Genomic DNA, 24,250 nt, shown 5'->3' with positions numbered 1-24,250 from the left:
ATTTTGTCACAAGTATAGATGGATGGTATAGAGACTGGACAGTCCCATAGTTAATCTAGTAGCAGAACTTCACCCAGAGAGAGATGCGCGTGTTGGAGTGTCTTTGGGTGTCCTGTCTGGTCTTTTGGTTTTTGAATGTATGCATGCATACTTGTCTGGATGTACAATTGAAGTAGATGTTAGTTTGTGTTTGAGCCTGCATGCTTCCCTTTGCATGTGTCTGTACATCATCTTAATTTTCTTCAAATTTACAATGTTTTTATTCCCAATGTACAGTTAACTCAAAAACAGGGTTTTGTTTCAGTAGGTGTGTGGCAGGGATACCCTCCGTCTCCAAAGCCGTTTGCCTTCATTTTGCATTAATTCCACTTGGGGCAGAATTAGCTCATAGTCCAGTGGTGTCCCGGCTGTCCTCCATGCTATTGAGGGTAACATAGATGATGGGAACCAAGCCCTGGGTGGAGCCCAAGGAGCACAGCAGCCAGTCTGGATCGGCCTTGCTCAGGACCAGCAGGACATCACCCTTGTTGAAGCTCAGCTGGCCCGGTTCGGTGGCTATGTGGTGGCACAATGCTCGGACTTCACTGTAGAATGACAGAGGACATGGGGAACAAAAACTATTAGTAATTGGGAAGACAATTACAGGCAACTAATTTGTTAGTTTTAGTCTTTTTTTTCAAGCAAATATTTCCTTGTTGCAGCTTCTCCATTGTGATGATTTCCTGCTTTTCTTTGTCTTATGTCCTATCAATCTGAACATCTTTCATTATTTAGGACAGTTGGTCTGACAAACAAACATCTGAAAACATCACCTGGGGATTGAGAAAGCTGTAGTAGATATTTTTCACAATTTTTCTGACATTTGAAGACCAAATGATTCATTCACTAATCAAAAAATAATCAATTTGACGTCAAAAGTAACTTTATATTTCTTTTTAGTCAACATGCCATTCTGATCATATGTTTTTTACGATTGCCTATCCAATTACAAAGTGTGCTAAACACTGTTCCCTTGACAGAATTTTTTTGACATTTAGGATTTTTTGAGAGAATGTCTATATTTCTGTTGAATCATGGAAAACCGTCAAATACTTTTAGGTAGTGTTTAGTGTTTGACCTTGATGATTTGTGCTCTTTTGAAATGTACAAAGTCTCTAAATTTTAGGAGCTTTTTTTATTAAGTAAATGGACGGTGAGTTGAGAATTCTTATAGCTTTCAACTGAAGTATAAAAACTGGATGAATTGATGTTAACAATAACCTTACTAGATTTTTATTATCTGCTTACCATGGAGACTGTTGTCTGGCTTCAGTTGGTTGGCTTGAGGTTGGTGGAGGTGTGGCTCGGGGGTGAGTGGGTGTGGCTGGAGGCTCTGCCTTCTTCCCACTCCCCGCGCCAATAGTCAGAGCTACAAAGTCAAGAACAGAGCTATCCAGAGAAAGCCAACCTGATGGTGGCCTGAGAAAGAAAAACACAGTGTGGATATATTTGAAATGAACTGCACCGATAGCTTAATTGGACTTTGGTTGAGTTTTTAAATTCATTAGATGCGGCTGATGTTATCATATTTCTCTTACTGGCAACAAATCCCCAAAAAGATGCAAACCCAAGTTCAATAGTTCCAACGTAAAACAGCTCACACATGTATAACGGTAGTTTCATTTAAAATAAGTCTCAGTTCCTAAAACAGCTGGGCACCATAGGTTTTAGTTTACACATTCAGGAGAACATTTTTATTTTTATATTAACGAAAACTCGACATAACATTCACAAAAAGTTACAAACAACACACTGGGAATAGGAATGCGTCCCAGGACAAGAAAATAGTGCATTTATTGGGGATTATTTTCAATTGTAGATACAATCGCGCTAGTAACTATTTATGGGACTATAACAACGCCAGTAAAATAAAAATAAAAATGGTAATAAGGGTACATGTCTCCCAGTGCAACAGTGTCTTTTTAATAGTTTTTGGACAACGATGGAGCTTTATGGCACAGTGGAATACAATATATTAGGCTTTGATAAATACACAATAATTGTTAGGAGATTAATTTCTGTTTTTTTTTGTTTTTTTTTATGAGATTCGTTGAAGAAAAATATTGAATACCATAGAACTTAACCTTAAAACTTACCTGGTCTTTTGAGCTTTTGCTTTCTGATCAGCTGCCTCCATCCTCGAAGGAGAACCAACACTAGATCCAAAGAGCCTGCCCCAACGCAGACTCTGTCCCTGTGTGTGGCTCTCCCCTTGAGCTGCAGCTTGACTTCCCGTCCCTGTAGCCTCCATAGGTTTTGTCTCTTTGTCCTGGTTGAGAACAGAGTCTGGCGGGCTGCCCATCCATGAAGGCCTTCCCCTGGATCCAGCTGACTCCCCGCTAGAGCTATTGCTGCTTTTCCTGCTTCTAAACCCCTCCCCATCTTGGCTTGACTCGGCCCCCTCCACCACTCCTTCTCTGGTGGGCGGTAGCTGGTTCTTTCTTCTTTCTGACGACTTCTTCCTTTTCTCAGTCTTAACAAACTTTGACCCCTCTGTGGATTGGTCGATGTAAACCTGGGAGGACTGCATGAGCTGGTACCACCAGCCCGCCTGTCTCTCTTGCCGCTGACGCCCCTCCTCCGCTATATCCTTCTCTTTTTCTCTACTCCTGTCTTTTTCCTGTCCGTCCTCACCTTCTCCTTGGCTCTCTTGTCCTACGCCTTTCATTCTCTGTCCACTCACCCCCCTCTCCTTCCAGAGATTGGCAAACCCTACTTCCATCTGGTCTGGTCTAACAGACCTGGCTGTCATGCTGTCAGTTGTTCCCCCCTCACTCCTTAACCTTGGTTTCACTCCAGCCCCCTCTCGTCTAGATCCAACCCCTTCAATCCTCGGCCACGTTCCCTCTCGTCTCAGCCCCGCCCTGTCTTTCCTCACCTCTGCACTTGAGTCTCTGACCATCTCGCTTACAGTGGTGCTCCATCCTCTCATGAGCTGGAAGGTAGAACGAGCTGACTGGTCGACACTCTGGCCTGCAGTGCACAGCTGCTCCTTGCGACGGAGATGCTCCTGGCCCTTTTGGAGTAGATGTGGCTCAAAAAGCAGGTCCAGGTCAAACGGGAGGAGTGACAGTGGCTGCAGCAGGAGGAGGAGCTCTTCAAAGAGTGGCTGGCATGGCCCCTGTGACAGGGGAAGGAAACCCCACGGGTTGTAGTGGGCTGCTATGATATCTGACGAAAGTGAAACAAAACAGGAACAAGATTTAGAAGAAGCAAGACGGTGGACATCGAATTACTATCTCGGATTCTAAAGCTTGATAAATGGTACAAAGGTTAACAACTGAGTCTTACCTTCATGTGTGTAGAGGTGATTAAACCAGAATTCCAAAGATTTTAGGCTAAAATATAAGGAGAAACAAATAATTATTATTTCGATTGCAGTAGTATGAATTCATCATCACTCTCCTACAGGAGAATCTAAGGCATTGTTACACTCATAACTGAGTCTATCATACAGCAGTTGTATGGTTTGAAATTGATCTGGTAGAATAAAGTCTCTCAAAATATAATAAGCTAACAGGACTGAACTAAGATGCCTTTTAAACACATGAGTCAGTTATAGTATGTAACAAAGCATTTAGTTTAGCAGACACTTTCACCTACATGCAGGTGTTATTTTTCATTTTGCAATGAGTTACTATAAGAATCGGACGTGCAAATCAATTATTTTTTCCACGGGGAGTAAATCTGCAAGACTAATCTTTACTCTCTTTTAGCTTAGTTTTTGTTTTAAAACTATTGATTATAGCTGCTTTAAAGACCCTGACCCTAAGATGAGAACCATCACTGGAAAGAATATGTGGAGGACAATGACAGTTACAACAGGGATAAGAGAAATAACTCACTTGAGCAGGCCAAAGATGAAGGCGTTGAGTCTCATGCTGTGGCTTGTGAGCTCAGAGTACTGGCTCACCTTGGAGAACAGGCAGTGAAGAACACGTGTAGACGGGCCTGACAGAGACAAGCATACGACACATCTTCACTATGTCATGATACCCAGAAGCAGCTAATTGTTCTCCAGCCTAATACCTCACATGATTAATACTACTGAACATCTTTTAATTTGATCAGATATCCACCATATGCAGATAAAACACTGGATGGTCAATAATACTGTCCATTTCAGCACTAAAACTATTTATAATACATTTATTCTGTTAGTTTGTAACGTCAACATATATGAATTTTACTTATTGTTTCCTCCTAGTTTAATACTGCTTTTATATTTCTTAAGAGCTGTGTCTATTCTAATCTTTTAGTTTTGCTTTGTCGTATGTCTTTCTGCTTCTGTGTTGTGTCTTGTGCTAAGTCCTGCATTTTGTTTTGTTGTTTTCTGTTTCTGTGAAATTTTTTAACATTGAGGGCAGTAGACTATAGAAGAAAAATAGCCTTAAGATAGAACTCAGTGTGATGTTCTCACCCAGCTGAGTGGAGGCCTCCACCACGCTCCAGGGCTGACAACGCCGCTGTCCGATGATCAGGTCCAGTACGTAGGCCTTCAGGCCGTCTTGCAGCACCTCATGCAAAGCCGGGCAAAGGTACTTCAGGATGAGGTGACCCACGTTGGGACTCACCCAGCTGTTCCCCAGCTTAGCCTGGCAGGGTTGCAGAGAAACATTAGGGGATAAATTGAAAGTGAAACAAATCAGGGAATTGTGTGGCAAAATGTGGGATCTTCTGGGTCTTTTTTTCCTGCCTTCGAGCATGTAGTTATAATACAGAAAATTAAATATATCGTGTTCACAAGTTTTAAATCAATAACTGGTGATAAGTTTGTAGTTGCCTGCCCTTTTGTTCTCTAGATTAGACTGATCTGCAACCTAGTTTATCAGTTGTCTTATCAGCTCTGTGTACATGAACACATTATGTGCCAGTAATTCAGTTTCCTGATTGAAGCTGTGAAGAAAGCAAAAGTCACAAGGGACCAAATACATTTCTGAAAATGTCTTTGGTGGTGGGTCCATGGCTTATGTACTGTCTAATTAATAAAATAACTGTAAAGTCAAGGACTTAAGGATATATGAGTCCTAAACATGACGTGGCTGACACTAAGCTTGAATGCATGTACACTACACACCTAGGAAAAGGCAAAATATGTCTAAAGATTGGGGCTGAACATTTTATACACCAACTTAATCGCTGCTGATTGCATGAATTAAACCAGACAAGGCAAAGACAAACGGTGATGCAAGTAAATGGATGGCGCCATGTAACTTACCATCTGAAAGGTTTAATGTTCTTTTGTACTTTACAACAGTGAAGTGGTAGTAACATTTTGTTGTGCAAAGGCTAGTATAGCCTCTAAATCTTTGTGTGAGCTTTAATCAACCAGTAGAATCAACCCTCAATTTTAATCTTGACGAGAATGGTGTATAGCAGTCAATCAGTATTCATCAATCTAATACACCACAAACGTTTACCTTTACATCTGGATCTCGACTGGTGCCAAAGTGTGCCACGATCAGATCCACTGCTGTGTTCACGGCTTTCACCAAAACTGATGAAAAAAATAAAGAGTTTGTCAAATATCATTTTTTTCCTGTTACTGTGTCTTTGCAATCAATGTCACTTTATGTAAGTGTCCTTTCTTCTTGTAAAATTCTACTATTTGGTCTCTTTGTTTTAACCTGAAGGGACATTAGCGACATTAAGGTCCAAATTTAGCACAAATAATCAGTATCCTTCACTGTCGTTGTGCTTGCAATCTGGATGAATTAATTTCTAGCTTTTAATATACATGACAACCAAACTGTGCTTCTTGGCTAGTGCATCTGTTAGATAAGTAACGCAGTGTACCTGAAGCAAAGGTAAAAAAGGCTGTGTAAATCTGTCCCTCTGGGTCCTGCTCAAGCTCACTTCAGCAGTGTTGATGTTGGTTCCGTGCAGGAAGGTAAACCTGGATGACAACCTGTTGCCTCAAGAGACCTTGAATTACACTCCTTAGTGTCAAATGGCCTTTCTACAGTGAGAGGCACTTGATTTATGCACCTGTCAACAACATCATTTTACCCCTGCTTCTGCTTGTCAACAGAAATGGGATTTTCCAAACTGTAATCTGTGATTTTTACCCAATTCGGTCTGCAATGCAGCAGTATTCTAAAACAACTTTTGTTGCTCACAGTACTAACCATGACTTACATGTCATATTAATATAATCTATATAATCTATATAATCTATATATATATATATATATATATATATATATATATATATATATATATATATATATATATATATATATATATATAAAATATGCAGCATATTAGAAAGGAATTAAAGTTTAGGTTCAAAATCCCCAAAGAGATGCAGAGAGAGAGAGATAGAGACAGTAAAAGAGACAGACAGGAAGTCTGGAACTAAATCATGACTAACAACTCCATTTAATTGATTTGTTTGTCTGAGATGCAACCTTGTCCTGCAGGGGACAGGAGAGCGACTCAAAGTCATTGTGATCTTGTTTATAATTTATTGTTGCACAAGGTTCTGTGATGCTTAAATGAAAAGGTCTGAAATGGATATTGGACAGAGGTGAAAAGAGAGACTGAAAATATCAGAAAGGCTCCCCAATCTGCTGAGGGTTTTCTGGCCATTTTAATGATCACTTACTATATATGGTTGGAACAATCTCTTTTTATAACCTGATATCATGCAATCATCTGCTTTCATCTCCATGACAACTTAGCAACTCCTACCACTGAGTAGAGCCACGAGATGTGGCTGAATGCCTCAGAAACACCAAGGAAGATGATGCGATGAGATTTATTTGTTAAATTGCAATTTTATTTTTTGTATCTACTTTTTGATATTACGGAGGTCAGCTACATGATTTTGTTTTAAAATCAACTACATCACAGAAAATCTGAAAAAAAAACCCGAAGTATTCTACAACCAGTTCTTGCTTACAGCCTGAATGAATGCTGAATTTATGTTGCATCAATCTAGAGGCGTGTGTTTAATCATCTCTATAAAACACACACACACACACACACACACACACACACACCTCTCTTCTGTGTCAGGTCCACTGAGATGTGGGACTGTGAGGAAGAGCAGGTGGAGGAGGAGGTTGATGCGTCTGGGGAGAGGCAAAACTCCTCCGGAGGCTTCTCGGTCAGAGAGAGGTGGTCCGGCAGGAAGTCGCTGTAGATCTGCTGCAGCTTAGTTGATTGGGTCCCTGCTGAGACACACAAACAAACAAATAAACGTGTGATGGTCAGACACACATATAAACACACACACCACCATTTTAAAAGCATAAGAAGCCCTCAGATGATGCTCTTTGCACCTTTAACTCTTTAAAAAATACAAAGACACTAAGTATCCAAGTCTACTTTTCAAACATCTTTATAGTCCTACATTCGTTCCAACACTGTCAGTAAAATCATGAGCACCATTGAGCCGTCCCAGCGTGGGGCCAGAGGAGACTGAAGGGAAATCAAACACGTTCCGTCTGAGAGGTCGGGATCCCCCGCTTTTTCTGGGTTCCAGGTTACCAGAGAGGGGGCCTGATCCTGCAGAAGAGTGGCCCCCTGAGACCCTCTCCAATCCCAGAGGGTTTCGACGACGGTACTCCCTCCATTTGAGAGCCTGTGGAGAGAGGTGGTGTGCTGAGGGGAGGTGTTAGGGTTATGATCAATGGGTTGGTGGTCGGGTTAAAGAATGGATAAGTAAAATATATCGGAGAAAAGGAGATAAAGAAGGGAAAGTGGAAAAGTTGAAGGTTTAGGTGAAGGAGAAGATTTAAGTCCATGCATGAAGGGAGAGAAGAAACAGAAACAGACAATAGTAAGAATGTACAAGAGCTTAGCTTCTTACATTAACACTGAATTACACAGAAATTAATAACTTTTCATATAATGGAAATCCCTGCCATCTGTTGTCTTATCGAAGCAGGAAGACACTTTGAAGGTGAGGCGTTTTATTCTTGGGGCTGGACTGGTGGGACGAATGAGGGCACCACACCATGTGATTCCAAATCAAAATCATTTAATTGTCCATGTACAAATACTTGTGCTCTAAGAGTTGGTCTTGGTAGTTGAAAAGGACCTAATGTAAACATGTTGCTGATTTTATCATCAAGAGACCAATAGTTGCAAGAAAGCAGTACAGTGGTAAAGATAAACAAAACAGGAAAGAAAAACCAAAATCCCAAAGGTAAAAGAAAAAGCAGTTTGCTTTCAGATCTAAAGTAGCTTTCTGGTGAGAACATCCTCTGAATACATCTTTAAGCACATACTAGAATTATTTTGGAACATACCATTATGTGTCCTGGCTCCGGGTCCTTGGCTTCCCTCCACATGCTTTCCAGAATCCAGACAGCCCAGCGGGCTCAGCATGTCACTGTTGAGTGCTGGTAAACTAGGCGAAGCGCCATGATGGAAACAGTGGCCCTGCACAGCTGGCAGCATTGGCGGCACCATCCCTCTCTTCAACCCAAGGGATGGAGGTGGAGGGGTAGACGGTAAAGCCACTGAAACCCCTCCCTGCTTTCCTGTCAGTGGGGTGTGCAGGGGGCCGGGGCCAGCTGAAAGCGGGCAGGAGAGGCTGTGTTGCGGCTGAGGGCTTGGGGTGCAGGTCGAGCAGGTCCCAGAGCTGAGCGCCCCCTGGAGCCGTACGGGGGAGTAGCTCCCAAGAGGTGAGGGTCGCACTGATCCAGGTGGAGGGGCTGCTGCAGTCCCCTGGTACCTGTACACATTTTCAGCTGCATCTTCACTGTCCTCCCCCACCGGACGTCCAGAGCAAGAACCAGAGCCGGAACCAGAGCCAGAGCCAGAGCTAGAGCTGGAGCGAGCCTGCATCCCAGAGACTTTGCCTGTGAGCAGGGGAAGCAGAGGCTTGGGCTGGGGCTGGGGGGGTTTGGAGGCAAACTGGTGGTGGAAGGTGAAGGGCTGGATGGGGAGGGTGGTGGGCCTCTGGTCTTTACTGTAGCGGACCACCACCGGGCGGCTGTCTGAGAGAACACCTGGAGTAGCAAAAGAAGCAGAGAAGGCATTAAGAAAAGTACTAGTTAGTTTTTGTATGTACAATAGAATTAAAAAAAAAACGTGTAACTGACAGCAACAGTTAACAGAGTAATATGTAGAGTAGAGGCAATCGAGGCCACAATCACCTCTCTGTCCATAAACCAAAAATTATAACATTATACGCAGGATTTAATCAACTGTTGTATCTGAATGCATTTGTTTTATGTAGATCTACCTAATAAACTGGCAACTGAGTTTAAAATGGACATTTTCCACAGTAGAGGATATAAATGGATATATTATTTCAGTACGGGCATTCAAGTTACAGTTGGTACATTTTATTCAAAATCATTTTGTCATATAACTAACTGTTGCTATTTCATGACAATAGAACACAAATTAAATATTATGTGAAAAAAATCACATTCTTCTGTCTGCTCCTGGTGCTGCTATAGGCATGAGGAAAAAAAACAACTGGGGTGGAGGAGTCTGTAACAGCGTCCATCGCGGCTCATGGTCAAACTGATCAAAATGGATCAAGATTCTGTTACTGCATTGCCTATTTCTCATCTCAAATGTTTCCATATTTTAGAGCGCTGTTAAACTGTGAAATTAGAAAGTTTAATCAGGCCAGTCAACCCATGCTTAGTTTCGGCTTGACTGTTTTCAACATGGCGGCCGGGTAACAAATATCTCATGCAGATGCCATTATTAACACTAGGGGTAGACAAAGGAACATTTGTTTTTCACTGATGATTGTCCTTATGTGCTAGTGTCAGGATATAGTGACAGTTTTAACAAATAGGAAAAATCTATTAAAAATTTTTTTTAAAAAAGGTGCTGACTGAACCTTTAATTTAGAGGTACAACGGATACTTAAATTCTTTGAATCTACTGAGTCCAAAACCAAAAGATATTTTCAATTGACAATAATTTGAAGCAACGCAAAAAATAATGATGATTAGTTCTTAGTTCTTTCAACACTTAATTGTATAAACATGAAGGTTAGAATTGAAACCAAAAACACAAACAGAAAACTGCCCAGTCAACCATAGCAGCCCTCATCAGAGACAAACAACCATGCCACAGTTCAACACTGCTCTGACAAACAAATGTAGACACACACGCACACATTCTGAGAAACACACAAAGACTAAACCTGAAGGCACTGCGTCAGGAGACACCAGCGAAGGGAAGCCTTTTTCTGCACTTCTTCTCTGACACAGTCAGTATCACAGTGTTTTCATATATTCTATGGTTTTACTGCGTGTGTGTGTGTGTGTGTGTGTGTGTGTGTGTGTGTGTGTGTGTTTGTGTGTGTGTGTGTTCCTAGATCCAGTGCAGTGTAGGGCAGACAGAAGCGTGTGTGACGTTGACGGTATTGCGCAAGCTGTTTGTCACTCTAAAGCCAGCCCACTGATGCCACCTGAGCTGGGTGCGGTGACGTCTCACGGCTACAGAGGGCGACATTGAGCTTCTGTCTAAACATGATGAAGGAGGAAGGAGGGAGGAACACTACACACCCAGCAGGCCTGAGCTCCCACTGGGGAGGAAAGAAACAAACCTTCACTGTCTCTCTTGTATCTGCTCCGTCATCCCTCTAATTGCCATTTCTTTCCTTTTTCCTCATCTATCTTTTTCTTTCCACACCCACCTCTTTGCTCTCCCTTTTCCACCAGCTTCTTCTCTGGCTCCTCTCTCCTCTTTGTCTCCTCTTTCACATTTGAATCCATTAGACAACCAAGGCTTTCCCTTTACAACGCTTGCTCGCATGTTAGCATCATTAGCGTGCAAGCTGCTTCCCTAAGGCTTTTAAAGAGGCCTGCATGCTGCGGTGAAACAACCCAGCTGACTCAAGTGAAGTCTGATGAATAATATATGTACCAAGATGCTGAACAGCGCCTCATTATAATCCTAAATTATCATAGTCTATATGAATACAGTGTTAGGAACTGAAGAGGATGTTCGAGGTATGTGTAGCACCTTGTTCTTAGGGATGACCTATTTCCTCAAATGCCTATATCCATCTTTCCCTTGCCTTCCATATTGTTATTGTTTCCTTGGTCTCGCTGCTACAGTCATCTAACAACCCACTTTTGAACAACATAAAGCAAGAGGGGAAGTGCTCTTTTGTTTTAGCGCCTGAACTGATGCACTATGAAGGAAAAACCCATACATCCAGCAGTAGGAAACTGTTACATACTGTATTTATTTTACTAGGTATGGTGAAGGGTATGTGATGATGTGGGGCTATTTTAATCCCAAAGACCAAGGGAATCAGAATGCACAGTATTCTGGATCCATGAAATAACTGGCCTGTAAAACTAAAAATGTGCTTGTCTCTATGGGAATTTAACATTGGGGTGTACTTACTTATGCCCCTTGTATTTTAAGAAGGAACATTTATTTATTTACTATACATTATTCATTCACAAAGAAAATTGGTGTCCTTAAAGGTTGGATTTTTCCTATTTTTTCAATTAAGGCATTAAGATCAATTTCCAAAAGATTATTTTTTATTCTTATTGTAAGTCAACTTTCGCATGGGTCTATTCACTTATGCTAAGCACTGTAGATGTTGGAACCAGTGATCTTTTGCTATTTTCTGCTTTAAAGTCCACGTTTTGCATTTTTTAATTTGTTAATTTTTTAATTTTCCTTTATGCTGACTAAATTTCTCAATTTCTTTAGTCAGTATTACAATATCCCACCTGATTTACTAATAAGAACATGACTGTTTGGGAAGTAAATGCTGACTTTTAAAAGTTCTCTTAAAAGATCTTTACAAAGTAAAGTTGTAGTTGAGTGGTTAATTAAACCTCACCATAACAGCATGATACATTTGTATAAAAAGGACATTCCTCTCATGGTGCACCCACTTCTAACTGTCCCTGGTCTTATGCCAATGGAATTCCAAGCACTCACTGTTCGCATGTGTGTGTTTATCTAACCCACACACACACACACACACACAGCAGGCAGCAGAGATTGAGCTTCTTAAGGTGATGGTGGTGTTCTAAACCGATCACAGTAGTGCCTCCATGCAAAAAGTCTTTTCCAATAAAAGTGAATCTGCACTCTACAGAGAAAACCATTCCACTTTTTAATCAAATTATATGGAAGACAGTTTGAGGGCCCTCCAGGTCCTCCAGACTTCATCAGTGTCTGGAACCTTGATGAAGGGTGAGAGCGTGACATATGAGCTGAAAACGTTCTGTCATCTAATGGAATAAGGGTTTAACAGATATTGTGTTAGTCACCATGACCCTGCTTCTTTGTGCGCTGTTGTTACAACCCAACAGTCTTGGTCATGTATTCCCATGGCCTCGTGCACAGGATTTCATTCCCTCGTTTTTCCTTGCGATACATGTTCTTTATTTTCATGCTGGTGACATCTTTGAAACTAAATAATTTGTGGTGTTTCAGCAATGCACTCCCTAGAGATCACTGTGACATTTTTTCAATTGATTGTGATCCTAATCTTAATTATAGCCAATGATTTACCTAAAGTTTCTGTAAGTGGCAGTTTACAGCACACATTCCTTTATAGCAACTCAAGGAGTTTAATTACTCACTACTTTTTTCATGATGTACAAATTTAACTTGTCTGTACTTTGATTTATTATTTCACTAACTTACCTAACAGAGTACTTCTTCTATTCATTCCAAACAAACTAAACTGCATCACTCATTATAGTATTTTACAGAAAAGCCTATTGCATTCATTAATCCAAACTGGGCCACAAAACCGAGTCACAAAATTGACACAAATTGAGCCAGAAATAAAAATGTGCTCAGTGTTTTTAAATAATCAAAAGCATAGTGTACAGGATGCATATACTGTACATGAAGGGGTATTGTTTCAAGCTTATTTGACTCTATGATTGGTTCAATAAATATATCATATTGTTCTAGGAAATGTAGTCTTTCATCTGTCTCCCTCTGCAGAGAGGTCAGGATGTGGCAGGGACATGCTAACATCTTGTTTTGTTATTACTAAGTGCTGTTCGGTGTTGGGGAGTAACGGAATACATGTACCGGCGTTACTTGTTCAGAATACAAATTATCAGGACCTGTGTTCCATTACAATTACAATCTATATAGCTGGTATTTGGAATACAGTTACATTGAAATCAATAGATTGCACGACAATACTTCACTGTTTAACAAGTTTATTCACTATCTAAACTACTATATGATAAATTATTATATTATTTTATATTAATTAGTTTTTTGCGTGATCACTGAAAGAGGTAGAGATGGAGCCGGACCCGGACAACATAGCCAGGGGAGGAATGCAGCAATTCCAACAACAGCATTTCAAATTAAAGACATAACCGGGAGAATGAAATATAACATGTGCAGTGCAAGTACAAGTTCTGCTTGCCAGCAACCATTCTGCTTTCAGCATCAAATGACTCCACCTCCAACCTAAAGCATCTTAAAGTACGTTTTTTTTTTTTTTAAACTAGGGTAGTTGTCTACTGTAGTTTAACTGGTCACCTTGCTATTTTATAGCTGTATCATGTACGTGCTTAGTTGGCGGGCGACTTTCCATTCTCCTTCATGCTGATTTACTAGCCCCAGAGCCGTTGAAAGACTGACTAGCCCCGTTTGACATGCTAGCTAATGTTAGCTAAAATTTAACTTGTGGTAGCAAGACTGCAGTAAGATTTTTGTACCCAGTTGGCACAGAAGAACACACCAGAAAAGGTGTGTTTAGTTTAGTGTGTAAGCAGTGTTTGATGGCCGCATGCTACACTTATAAAATTCAATTCAACGTGGAAGTAATCCAAGTATTCAGAGTACTTTACTCAGATTGAGTAACATAACAGAATACATTACAAATTACATTTTGGGCATGTATTCTGTATTGGAATATGTTTTGAAAGTATTTTTCCCCAACACAGGTGCTGTTCGCTGCCACTAACTGACATGAAGGTTTAATTTGTAGAATTTTAACATAAATTAATTACTTCCTCACAAACAATGGAAGCTGCTACTGGTCTCCATGCTGCAATTGGCAGTCGGGGCTGCTGAGTCAGATTTAATGATGTCCTAATTTTGGTAAACCAAAAATGATGTCTTGCAGGACTGTTTGTTTACCAATCTTGTAAAGGTTCATCACCTCTCGTCACCATAAACCAGATACATGATACAAGTCAAATCACCTGTCAATGAGAGTAAAGAGAGAAGACACCCTTAGCACAAAGAGGCTTCTGTAACTTTCTTCAACCTTCTTCGACACACACATTCACACACAGCCGACGCACACGCAGCTCAGTATGATGATGGTGAGCTCAGCGGGGGGTTTCTCTGCACCTTTATCTCCTCTCTCACTGGATTGTTATTCAGAGCACGTTTGGCCCACTTCAACCATTCATTCCCTCTAAAGCTGAGGCTTCACAATCTGCATCACTCTGCATCACTCTGCTCTAAGCACATCCACACATGCTGCCACAAGGATATTTACTCAGACAGACAAAGCATTTCTAAACATACAGTATACAACAAAACCATACAAATACCATACAACCAAAGACACAACACAAGAAAATGTCTATAAAGTGAAGTAACGCTCTCACAAATACTTTTATTATTACAATTACTGTGGCCCTACATACTGTAATGTGTTCTTGGAAATCAATATAACCATCACCAAAACATCTATATTAAACAACAATCCTGTATTGTACGTGGATAAATTCAATTCATTTTTTCTCTACTGGAGTTGGTGAACGATGTTCAAAAGTCATATTCTGCTTTATAATGAGTCATGCACAAGTTCAAGGAGCTGATGGGTTTTCATTTCAGTGCAATTATACCCTTCAGTATACCTAAATTACATGTGACAAATAAAAATTGATTGATTGAGCGAAAAGGATAGTAAATGTTTGACTTCCACTCATCCGTTTTGTTCATTCGTTAACGCTCCTGCTGCCTGTGTAAATAATGTTTGCAAAAACCTTACAGCTGGAATACATTGCATGGGCAAGTGTCAAGTAGCATAAAGTATTTCTACGCTCTCTCTCTCTCTCTCTCTTTCTCTCTGTGGTACTTGTTGCCTATTTGCTGCTGTGTGTGTGTTTGTGAGTGAGTGTGTGTGTCTCTCTCTCTCTCTATGTGCCTGATCATGTGTCTCACTGTGAGAAGTCAAGACAGCCAATGTTTTATTTTGAAATGTGTTTATTTTGGTAAAATATCCGGCTGCACTGTGGTCTTCCTGTATGTGATTACCTGTCTGGCTCAAAATAGCTCCTATGTGGCGGTGTGTTCCAGCTGTTAGACATAACAACTGTCTAAAGCTATAAATATTTCAGGGCTGTGTCTCTGACATCTTATTTTGGCGTTCCTCTCCCCTTTATGGGACTTTAGGCCTGTGGTTGTATCTGTGGTGCAACTACCTTCACTCTATTTTGTATAAAGAGTGACTTCATAACATCTGTCCATGGATTAAAAAATAGCCTCTTAGCTAACTCTGGTGCACGTACAGCAATGCACTCTCCCTGTTAAATAAACCAATAAATAAATAAATCTAGTAAAAGGTGACGTACCTTCCGCCTTAGCCCTGGTCTCCCTTGCCCCCTCCAGGTGTCGCTCAATGCTGCCTTGACTGTAACATCTGGTAAAGGGTACAGGTGACAGGCTGTGACTGTCACCCTCCACATGCTGCTCTAGGATGGGAGAGAAATCCACAGAGGAGTGGGAGTGGGTGGAGTAAGTGGAAGAAAAAGGGTCTGCAGCCGCCTTCAGCAACGGCGAACCTCCATTTTTCCGTTTGCTTCTTGCGATCTCCGCAAAGGAGGTGACTCGGGGAGGAGGAGGCGCGGTCGGGGTCGGGGCGGCGCCCTCGCTGAGCCGGACTGGGCAGCTCAACATACGCTCCAGAGATCCGAGCCGAGGGGATGGAGACTTGTCCAGGTTGCGGTCGTAGCTGCGAGAACGGGGACGGCTTCCTGAGGAGGCTCCAATAATGCCCTGGCCAACCACAGGAGGGGAGATGTTGACGTACACCTGGCCTGCAATCACGGCAGGGGCAGCTTCAGCTCCACCAGATGCCTTCGTAGTCTTCTTCTCCTCCTCCTCCTCTTCATTCCTCTTTATCATCATCATCTTGCTGAACGAGGAGAAATAAAGAAAGAAAGAAAGAAAGAAAGAACACAACAGTCAAAAATAGTTATAAGATAAATCACATTACCAAACCACGGTTAAGAGGTGAAATTACTTAAAGGGTTCTTAAACAATCTTTAGGACAACAAATCCACAGCTAGCCAATGTCCTGAACTGCCTTTATGACACCTTCTTGCTTTGACACAGTGCCACTGTTACTGACAAACATCTTTCAGCTCTACATAACTAAATTAATCCTCAGACATGATATCAGATAACCCCAGACAGTGGCTGTGTTCTAAAGTGAGCCAGTGCCAGACTATTACCAGTGCCATGGCTATTTTAGGTGCAGGGTAATTGTCATTGCCACAGAGCCTGTAGTTTAGTTGGCAGTTTAACTGGTGCTTGCCAATCATGCTGTATGGCTTTGGCCCATCCTACATCCAGGAAACGGTTAAACCATACACCCCAGCCTGTCCACCCCGCTCTGCTACTGATAGTCAGCTTGCTACTCCCTCAATACAAAGGGTGCCTGGCTACCGCTCAACAAAGTCCTGACTGTTTGCTGCCCTGGCTCCACAATGGTGGAACGAACTCCGCACTGACATCAGGACAGCAGAAACTCACATTGCACATCTTCCAACGCAGACTAAAATCTGTTCGTACTGCACCTTGGCCCATGAAATAAAATAAATTAAAAAAACTCTTTAACTCTTTTTCCTAATGTCTCTAAATAAACACATGAAGTAGATCCGCATATTTGATTAAATGTATGTACTTTATGGGGGTGTAACCACATCTTTAAATGCACCTATTGTAACTCGCTTTGGAGAAAAGTGTCTGCTAAATGAATAATGTAATTTATTCCAAACCATTCAGTTTACATTTGTGCCACGTTTGTGCATTATTTTATTTACTATGATTATAGATATATTCCATGATCATTCCCTTCCTTGTTGAGTCTAATGTAATTTGACCAAATAACTTTTAGCTATGGATTATCTATGCTTGCTATTTTGTTGTTTTACTTGACTTTACCTACTCAGACTGTAGCTGTATTACTTAACAAAGTAACAATTACTTGATGGTGTAAATTAACTCGATGTACTGATTTAACTTAGTTAATTATATATACCGTCTGCAGCAAGCTGTGTTTTGTAAGATACAAAATAACTGAAGTAGAAATTGTAGAAAATATAATCATCTCACTTCTTTAAATGAAAAATCTTGTTACCTTGCAACAAATGCTGCACTTAAATGTGCTCATTTCCAAGGATTATAGTGTTCTATGTTTTTCTGTGTCCTGTTTTACAGACAGTTAGCTGGCACTGTTTTGCACACAGATAAACAGCACCAAAGAAAGGCTACGTTTTTTGTGAGTTCCTGATCATTAAGCACACTGACAACAGTGAAACAACTGAAACATTCTTTAACTCTACAACTATATGATCAGGCAAATACAATGAAGCAAGGCTGTGTGCAGGTAGGAGGGGCCATTAGTTCAATTTTGTTGCACAATGACTTTAAGTGGACTTTAAGTTGAATTGTATTATGATTATATGTATTATGATGATATAAAATGTTAACATTTTATCAACTGCCAAGCAAATTGTAATAAAAGTCTTCAATAAAAAGTGTGATGGGTTTGTTGTGAACATCAATTTGAGTATAATTTTGTGTAATCTTACACACACATTAAGAGACATACATGTCTTCATTATATATTATAATGTCATTATTAGCACTAGGTATTGTTTGAAATGTTTTACAATGCCAATATGATACCTGAATTTTGGTGTCTGTGCTTACGCAGGTTGGAGTGCTATCCACTCCAACCTGTATCTTAGTTCATCCACTCCAGTAAATGAACTAAGTGTGGACCTTTGATTTGGTATTAGCCATTCTCACGAACGCTCTGCTGTGGAGCCCATAAAGCATCCTGTTTGAGGGAATCAAAATTGTAATGTGGTAGGATTCTCCACTCACCCTAGTGGATTCTTCATCTTCTTCATCTTCTTCTTCTTCTTCCACACCCAGCTCATCAGCTCTCTGCCTGAACAGAAAGTACTCGTTGGGCTGGGTCGGAGTGGGGCTGCCTTTGCTGTGCTCATCGGAGCAGCTGTTGACTGAGGAGCCTGCGGGACTTGGGGAGGACTGGGACGACAGGTCGCACGTGACCAACTTGTAGTAATTCTGGGTGGCAACAACAAGGCGTGCCTGACTCTGGAGACAGGAAGCAAGGTCTCCGGACGATCCAGAATGTGGAGGGTGGTAGGAGTTGCAGTTGGCGTCGAGGTCTAGAGCCCCCTGGTGCTCCACGGCACAAGAACAGGTGGAGGAGGTGGACAAGTGTGATTCACGGATGAAAGGGAAAGCGGCGCCCAGGCAAGAGGGTTGCTGCTGTGGTAGGGGAGGTTCAGTAGGGGATGTGTGAAGGTCTAAATAGAAAGCCCCTCCAGTTGAGTCTCGCTTGTTTCCTGGTGGATCAGAAACAGACGAGGTGCGGGAGTGGTCAGTAGAGCTGTTGAGGTTGGTGTGCCCAGAGACCGGTGGCTTCTCCGGAATACTGTTGTTCAACTTGTTGTAAATGGCGCTGAAGTTCACGAGCACACCGTCCGAGCTGTTGCAAGAGGAGTCGCTGCCATAGCCTTGCTGGCAATCTGAGAAAGGCTCCGTGAAGGCTTCAGGGAAGTGCTGAGGGTAGTTCTGGGAGAGTGCACAGCAGGAGCAGTGCTGTGTGGAGGAGCTGGAGGAGCTTCGCCCACACTTCATGGGATCATCCTTATCTTCTCCATCGTAATCGCCCCAGTCTTGCTCTCCACAATCCATGGACATGTTGGAACCGCTGCTGCCGTGGCGCAACTGGCTGTCCATTCCCAGAATTTCCAGGTCCTCCAGGTGGGTGGAGAAATCCGAGGCTACTGCCCTCATGGACTCCCTACTGCTCCCACCCACTGACCTGTGCAACATAAAGGGCTCAGAAGCAAAGCCAAGGCCGTGTAAGTGGAAAGGCGTCATCCCGTCATCATGGACAGAGTTAGTGTCACTGTGGAGGTGAAAAGAAGAGTCTTCAAAGTAACCGCTGAGGTTATCACCATCCTCCTCCTCTTCTTCTTCATCCTCGTCTTCGGTATTCAGAAGGAATGGATTGTGACGCAACGGATTCCTGTTCCTCGGTTTGGCTCTTGGTAAAGTGTGAGCCGTGATCAGTTGGTCCTCTGAATTGCTCGAGGTAAACGATGAATCATCACTTGCTGTGCTGCCACCTCTCCCGCCAACTTTCCTCTCTTTTCCCCCTTTGCGGGAGTCCCAGGATCCACTTGAGGTCTGGATCAGGCTACTGTAGAGCAGTGCCTCTCTCTGAAGAACATCTCTCTCTGGAAGGGAAGTGGTGCGACTCAAGCCCAGGTTCTCCGGTGGGATAAACGGATTGCTCCTCTTTAACGAGACCCCGCAGTCACCCTTCCGCCCACCAGACACCTGGCAGTGCACCAAGGGGATGTGATGCACAATCAGGGTCTCGCCTGACAGCTTGGGAGGGCTGTCCATGGTCCAGAAGGAGGAGGGGGGTGGGGGTGGAGTGCAGGGAGAGCCTGTGTGGGTGAAGACAAAGGCGGATGTGTGATTTGTAGAGGGTTGGGTTCACTCTGGGTTTGCTGGGCCCAGCTCTGCAGGGCTGCCAGGGATTTGAAAAGAGAGGTCCGGGAAGTCAACACCGTGGTCAGAGTGATACATCTGGAAAATACAAAGAGAAAGAGAGAGGAGAAACGTTAAAGGAGTAAGCAAATACAGGCACCAAAGCACACACACAGGTTCGGGGCTACAGTTCATGTTTTAACCTCAGTTGAGACAAATAAACATAGAGACTTTTGTTTCTATTAGTGCTTGCTCTTGGTGGGAATTGTTGGGTTTCTGTAAATAACATCACAGAGTACGGTCTAGACCTGCTCTTTTATGAAAAGCGCAATGAGATAACTGTTGTTGTGATTTAGCGCTATTTAAATAAAATTGAATTTAATTATTACAGTCCTCATTGTGTTCTTAATGGCAAATGAGTCCCTTCTTGTCATCTCATTACATTTGTCACATATTATTTATGTTGTGAAGCAACAGATTGTAGCACTATGTCCAAGACAAATTTCCCCTCAGGGACAATAAAGTGTATTCTATTCTATTCTATAAGACATAAACACACAAGAAAAAATAAATAATGAGACATAAGATAAAACAATTGAGAAAGGGGTTGGTAAAATAACAGTTCATGGATATGTAATGGGATATAGCAAATAATTCATGATTGGATTATAATATTTGTCTGTTTCAATGAGCGAATAAAAAAAATGTTAAGTGAAGTTCACCAAAATAAGGGGATCTAAAACAGCTAAAGTAACAGTACAGAACTATATCCTCCTAGTCTCATCTGTGCAATGAGCAGGGTGAGTCAGCACCATGTGAGTGGAAACTGTGAGATGCACATACACACACCAAGCAGCTGACTCTTAAACAGAGCTATGAACTAATCCCAATTCACAAATTACACTCTAAATGATCCACACATACCGATACACACAGGGCACAGCAACGGTTTCCCTCACAATCATCAACACTGGCTGCTGTTGAGATGTGACATGTAGTGGTTTTAAATGTCAATACAAAAATTAGGTGTAGTACTTCGGTGCAATTACCGCCACGTATTAGGCCAGGAAAATAATAGCTTCTATCTTATGCTTGTGGTAATATTTAGTGCTTATGTTTCTTACAGTTAAGACTACCTTTTCCGAGATACTTTCTGCATTGTTAAAAGATGCAGATGTTAACTAATGACTATGTTGAAAGTCATTTTTTCCAATCAGCCTATCTCTAGCTCCCTAATCTAAAATTACAGAGAACTCTTACAGCTTTGTTTTGCAGTGGACAATGCTGAGTGTAACAGAATGTTGCATGCAGTATAAAATGAAAACTGCTGGGACACACCGGCAATCTTCTTCCCATGTGTTAATGGTGGTTTCTAAAATCAATGTGTAAATAAATATTGGTGGTCAGTGCACCTGTTTTTAGATGGATGGATATCCCTGGTGCAAAGTTATTTCCTACTTCTTTCTTGTGTCTTTTCTCCAGTAATGTATTCTAAAGTAGAATATGAGTCGCTTTAGGAATAAGGGTTAGCTCTTAATCTTTTGCTCACCGGATGATGACCTGAACCAGATTAGTGCTAATTAAACCTTAGAGTAATCCCTCTATTATATCTGCTTAGTAAAACATAATCCCAGATAGAGTAGGTTGATTAAAAGCAAGTTTTAATTGAAATTTTGGGAGGAGAATTAAAAAAAGAAAGAAAAACCAAAAAGTGACATTACATACAGTGCATTATAATAATTTACAAATACATTTTCACATGGATAATGTGTGATGAGACCTTTACGAGCACAATAACAAGGAGCATAGTGAGCACTGCTTCATCATTTTTATAAAAGAGAAGAGTAAGGCCAGTTAATGCTGCAGACCGTCGGTCTAAATGTTAGCAGGTTGGGACAGGTTTGCTTTGGAGCAGAGAAATAACTGAGATGCCACTCTTGACAAATGACCTCTTCAAAAGGGGACTGGAATGGCGTTTCCTGTTAGGGAGGCTTCAGCTTCACCTACAAAGAGGTGGATCTCAACCTTTTTATCTCATAGATGCAGGCGTACCCGGCTGCAGGCAGACATGTATGAACTTTCACAGATATTTACTTTTTCTAGCATTTTGGATTGCAACACAGCCATCATTTTAATGTGTCATAATATGAAAGTTTTAACAAACTTCTAATAAAATCTATATTTCATGCTTCCCTAGAGCAGCTGCCTTGTTCGGTGGCACCTCATAGCTGTTGAGAAATTTTTAAATTCATATTCACTATGCAGATTTTTAAACTCTGAGACAGCTCATATCTTCTGCGGCTCATATACACTATCACTTTGCATGAAAATCACAGCACGCATATCACTGATAAGACCAGACTTGACTTTGGGGAATGACAACTAGTGTAGGTCCATTTAGTCCAGTAAACAACTTTCCTTCTCTGACACACAGACCGTTGGAGTTTTAAAATACTGCTGAAACTACACATATTCACTTTATTCTTATTATTCAATGAGATAACTATAAACAGGTCTATTTCATATTGATTATGTAGTAACAGCTAGAAAAACCCTGATATTCTACTACGTCACAGAGGGAGTAAGAAATCTTCTTGTTACATAACAACAAAGTACATGACTGAAATTAACATCCGAAAGCCGTTAGTAGCAATATTTTCAATGTATTCCCTTGAATCACATCCCCCGAAAAAATCTGAAGTCTGATGGCTCCTGTCAGTAGGAAGTGACATTATTAAAAATAGCTTAATGGTATACATGAAGGCTGTAGGCAATGTTAACGCCAGATCTAAAACAAGTGAGACTAAAATTGGTTTAAGGTATTATCTGCACGGTCAGACAGGCTCAGTTGTGTAATGTGAGTTCAGAGTAGACTGTTGGGGTTGGGAGGACATTAACATAGGCAGTGATCAGAACTGTCTGCGGTTTCTTTTGTCTCACTTTCTTTGGCTTTATTCCATTTTTCATTAACTGTACTTGTGGATATCCTTGTAGAGACCGTAATGTTAGTACATGGCTTCAATGAGTTTTGACACATGACCACATTAAAGCAAATGACATGGACATTGGTTTAGGGATTTTGGCTTTAATCAAAAGGATTTTGAAGTGAATGTATTGTTTGTGTGTTTTCCACAGAGGAATAAACTTTGTTTGCTCTGCCATGGTTTTATAAAGAGGAGGCCCAAACTAGTATGACTCTCCAAAGAGTTTCTGGGTCAGCAACACGAGCCACCAAGTTCAGCCACAAGGAAATTTCACTTTAACACAATACTGTGTAGTGTGGTCTACGCCATTTTATTTGTTTTGTTGTTGTACAATGTGCCAAGGATGCTTTCACGAATGTTACTGCGAAGACAAAATGATCACAAGAGCATGTTGCGTCACCATTTCTTGTATTAACTTGATTTCACTTTGGTAATTTGATTTGGTAATGAAGGTAATTTTAGTTAATTCAGTGCTGAGTTGGACTTCTACAAAAGCTCTGACTGGACATCAGACCTTCCCTTTAAACTGATATGAGCAGGAAGTCCCTCTCCTTATCTAAGTTCAGAGATGCAATGCAAAGAGCACCTTACTTTTTCTTCAATATATTATCATAAGGGAAAAAATATTTTTATAGATCTGGATGTTTTTACTTTACTGAAACTCTTCCAACACAATGGAGTCTTCTCCTGTTACCTTGGTACCAAAAGTCCTCACATGAGACTGTTCTCAGTAACTGTGTTGGATTACAATAATCTAAACACCTTAGTTTGCAACTCAAAACGATTTCCATAAGTTTTTAAGAAAGTCATCTTTAGATACCAGTTTAAACATTTGGCAGATCACTGTGCTGGCCTCAATGCTGTCCCTTAACAGATAACAGATGCATATGGGCTACAGGACTATTCAAGTATTCAAGACACACAAGGAAACGGAAACAGGGAAACTTGTGAACGGGGCCGTTGAATAGACTCGGCCATTATGCTCACTTGTTTTGAACACCACAGCCAGAGGAACCATTCATCTTCCAAGAACACAACTCAATAATGGGGCTTTATCATGCTAAACATGCACATTAACTTAGGATAACGTAGGAATTTATCAAACATATCTGAACATAAGACAGACAAAAATACTACGGGCACTTGACATCACATCTCATCAATTCCACCACAACAAATTCCTCTACATATAGAGAAATACCAACAGGGTTTTCCGTCCATGTTAATACTCTTAATAACAAGGATCTCATCAAGGGTTGGTAAGAGCCAATTAACTTTGATTTTTCTCCACTAACTCATCCTTAATGAGTTATTTGGAAATCCCACCTGATTGTCATCATTTTGGAGAGAAGGGAAATTGACCCATTTACGCACGGACACACTCACACACACTCTGAGGAGAAAAGGAAAGCAAAGCTGTAACAAAGGACATCCTTCTGCTTATATCATCAGGGCTGCACTTCCAGGAATAAGACTGAGCCTGGGAGGGTGGAGGGTATACGAGTGGAGGCACACCC

The 24,250-nt window shown here is 41.3% G+C and overlaps 1 protein-coding gene across 1 annotated transcript in view; it reads right to left on the bottom strand.

The window, feature by feature from the left end:
• Positions 1 to 261: 261 nt before the first annotated feature.
• Positions 262 to 24,250, bottom strand: part of LOC117945401 (iporin-like) — a 33,637-nt gene continuing 9,648 nt past the window's right edge. The window contains 13 exon segments of the mRNA XM_034872872.1: positions 262 to 584; positions 1,288 to 1,458; positions 2,136 to 3,210; positions 3,331 to 3,377; positions 3,885 to 3,990; positions 4,460 to 4,634; positions 5,460 to 5,536; positions 7,044 to 7,217; positions 7,432 to 7,647; positions 8,298 to 9,002; positions 15,558 to 16,098; positions 16,100 to 16,120; positions 18,100 to 19,848. Of these exon segments, the coding sequence (XP_034728763.1) occupies positions 386 to 584; positions 1,288 to 1,458; positions 2,136 to 3,210; positions 3,331 to 3,377; positions 3,885 to 3,990; positions 4,460 to 4,634; positions 5,460 to 5,536; positions 7,044 to 7,217; positions 7,432 to 7,647; positions 8,298 to 9,002; positions 15,558 to 16,098; positions 16,100 to 16,120; positions 18,100 to 19,662 (5,070 nt within the window). The 5' untranslated portion in view covers positions 19,663 to 19,848 and the 3' untranslated portion in view covers positions 262 to 385.

The sequence above is a fragment of the Etheostoma cragini genome, chromosome 5 (genome assembly GCF_013103735.1).
Source record: "Etheostoma cragini isolate CJK2018 chromosome 5, CSU_Ecrag_1.0, whole genome shotgun sequence".
Classification (NCBI taxonomy): domain Eukaryota; kingdom Metazoa; phylum Chordata; class Actinopteri; order Perciformes; family Percidae; genus Etheostoma; species Etheostoma cragini.
The sequence above is the reverse complement of the archived record's forward strand: the minus strand, read 5'-3'. Positions and strand labels throughout refer to the sequence as shown.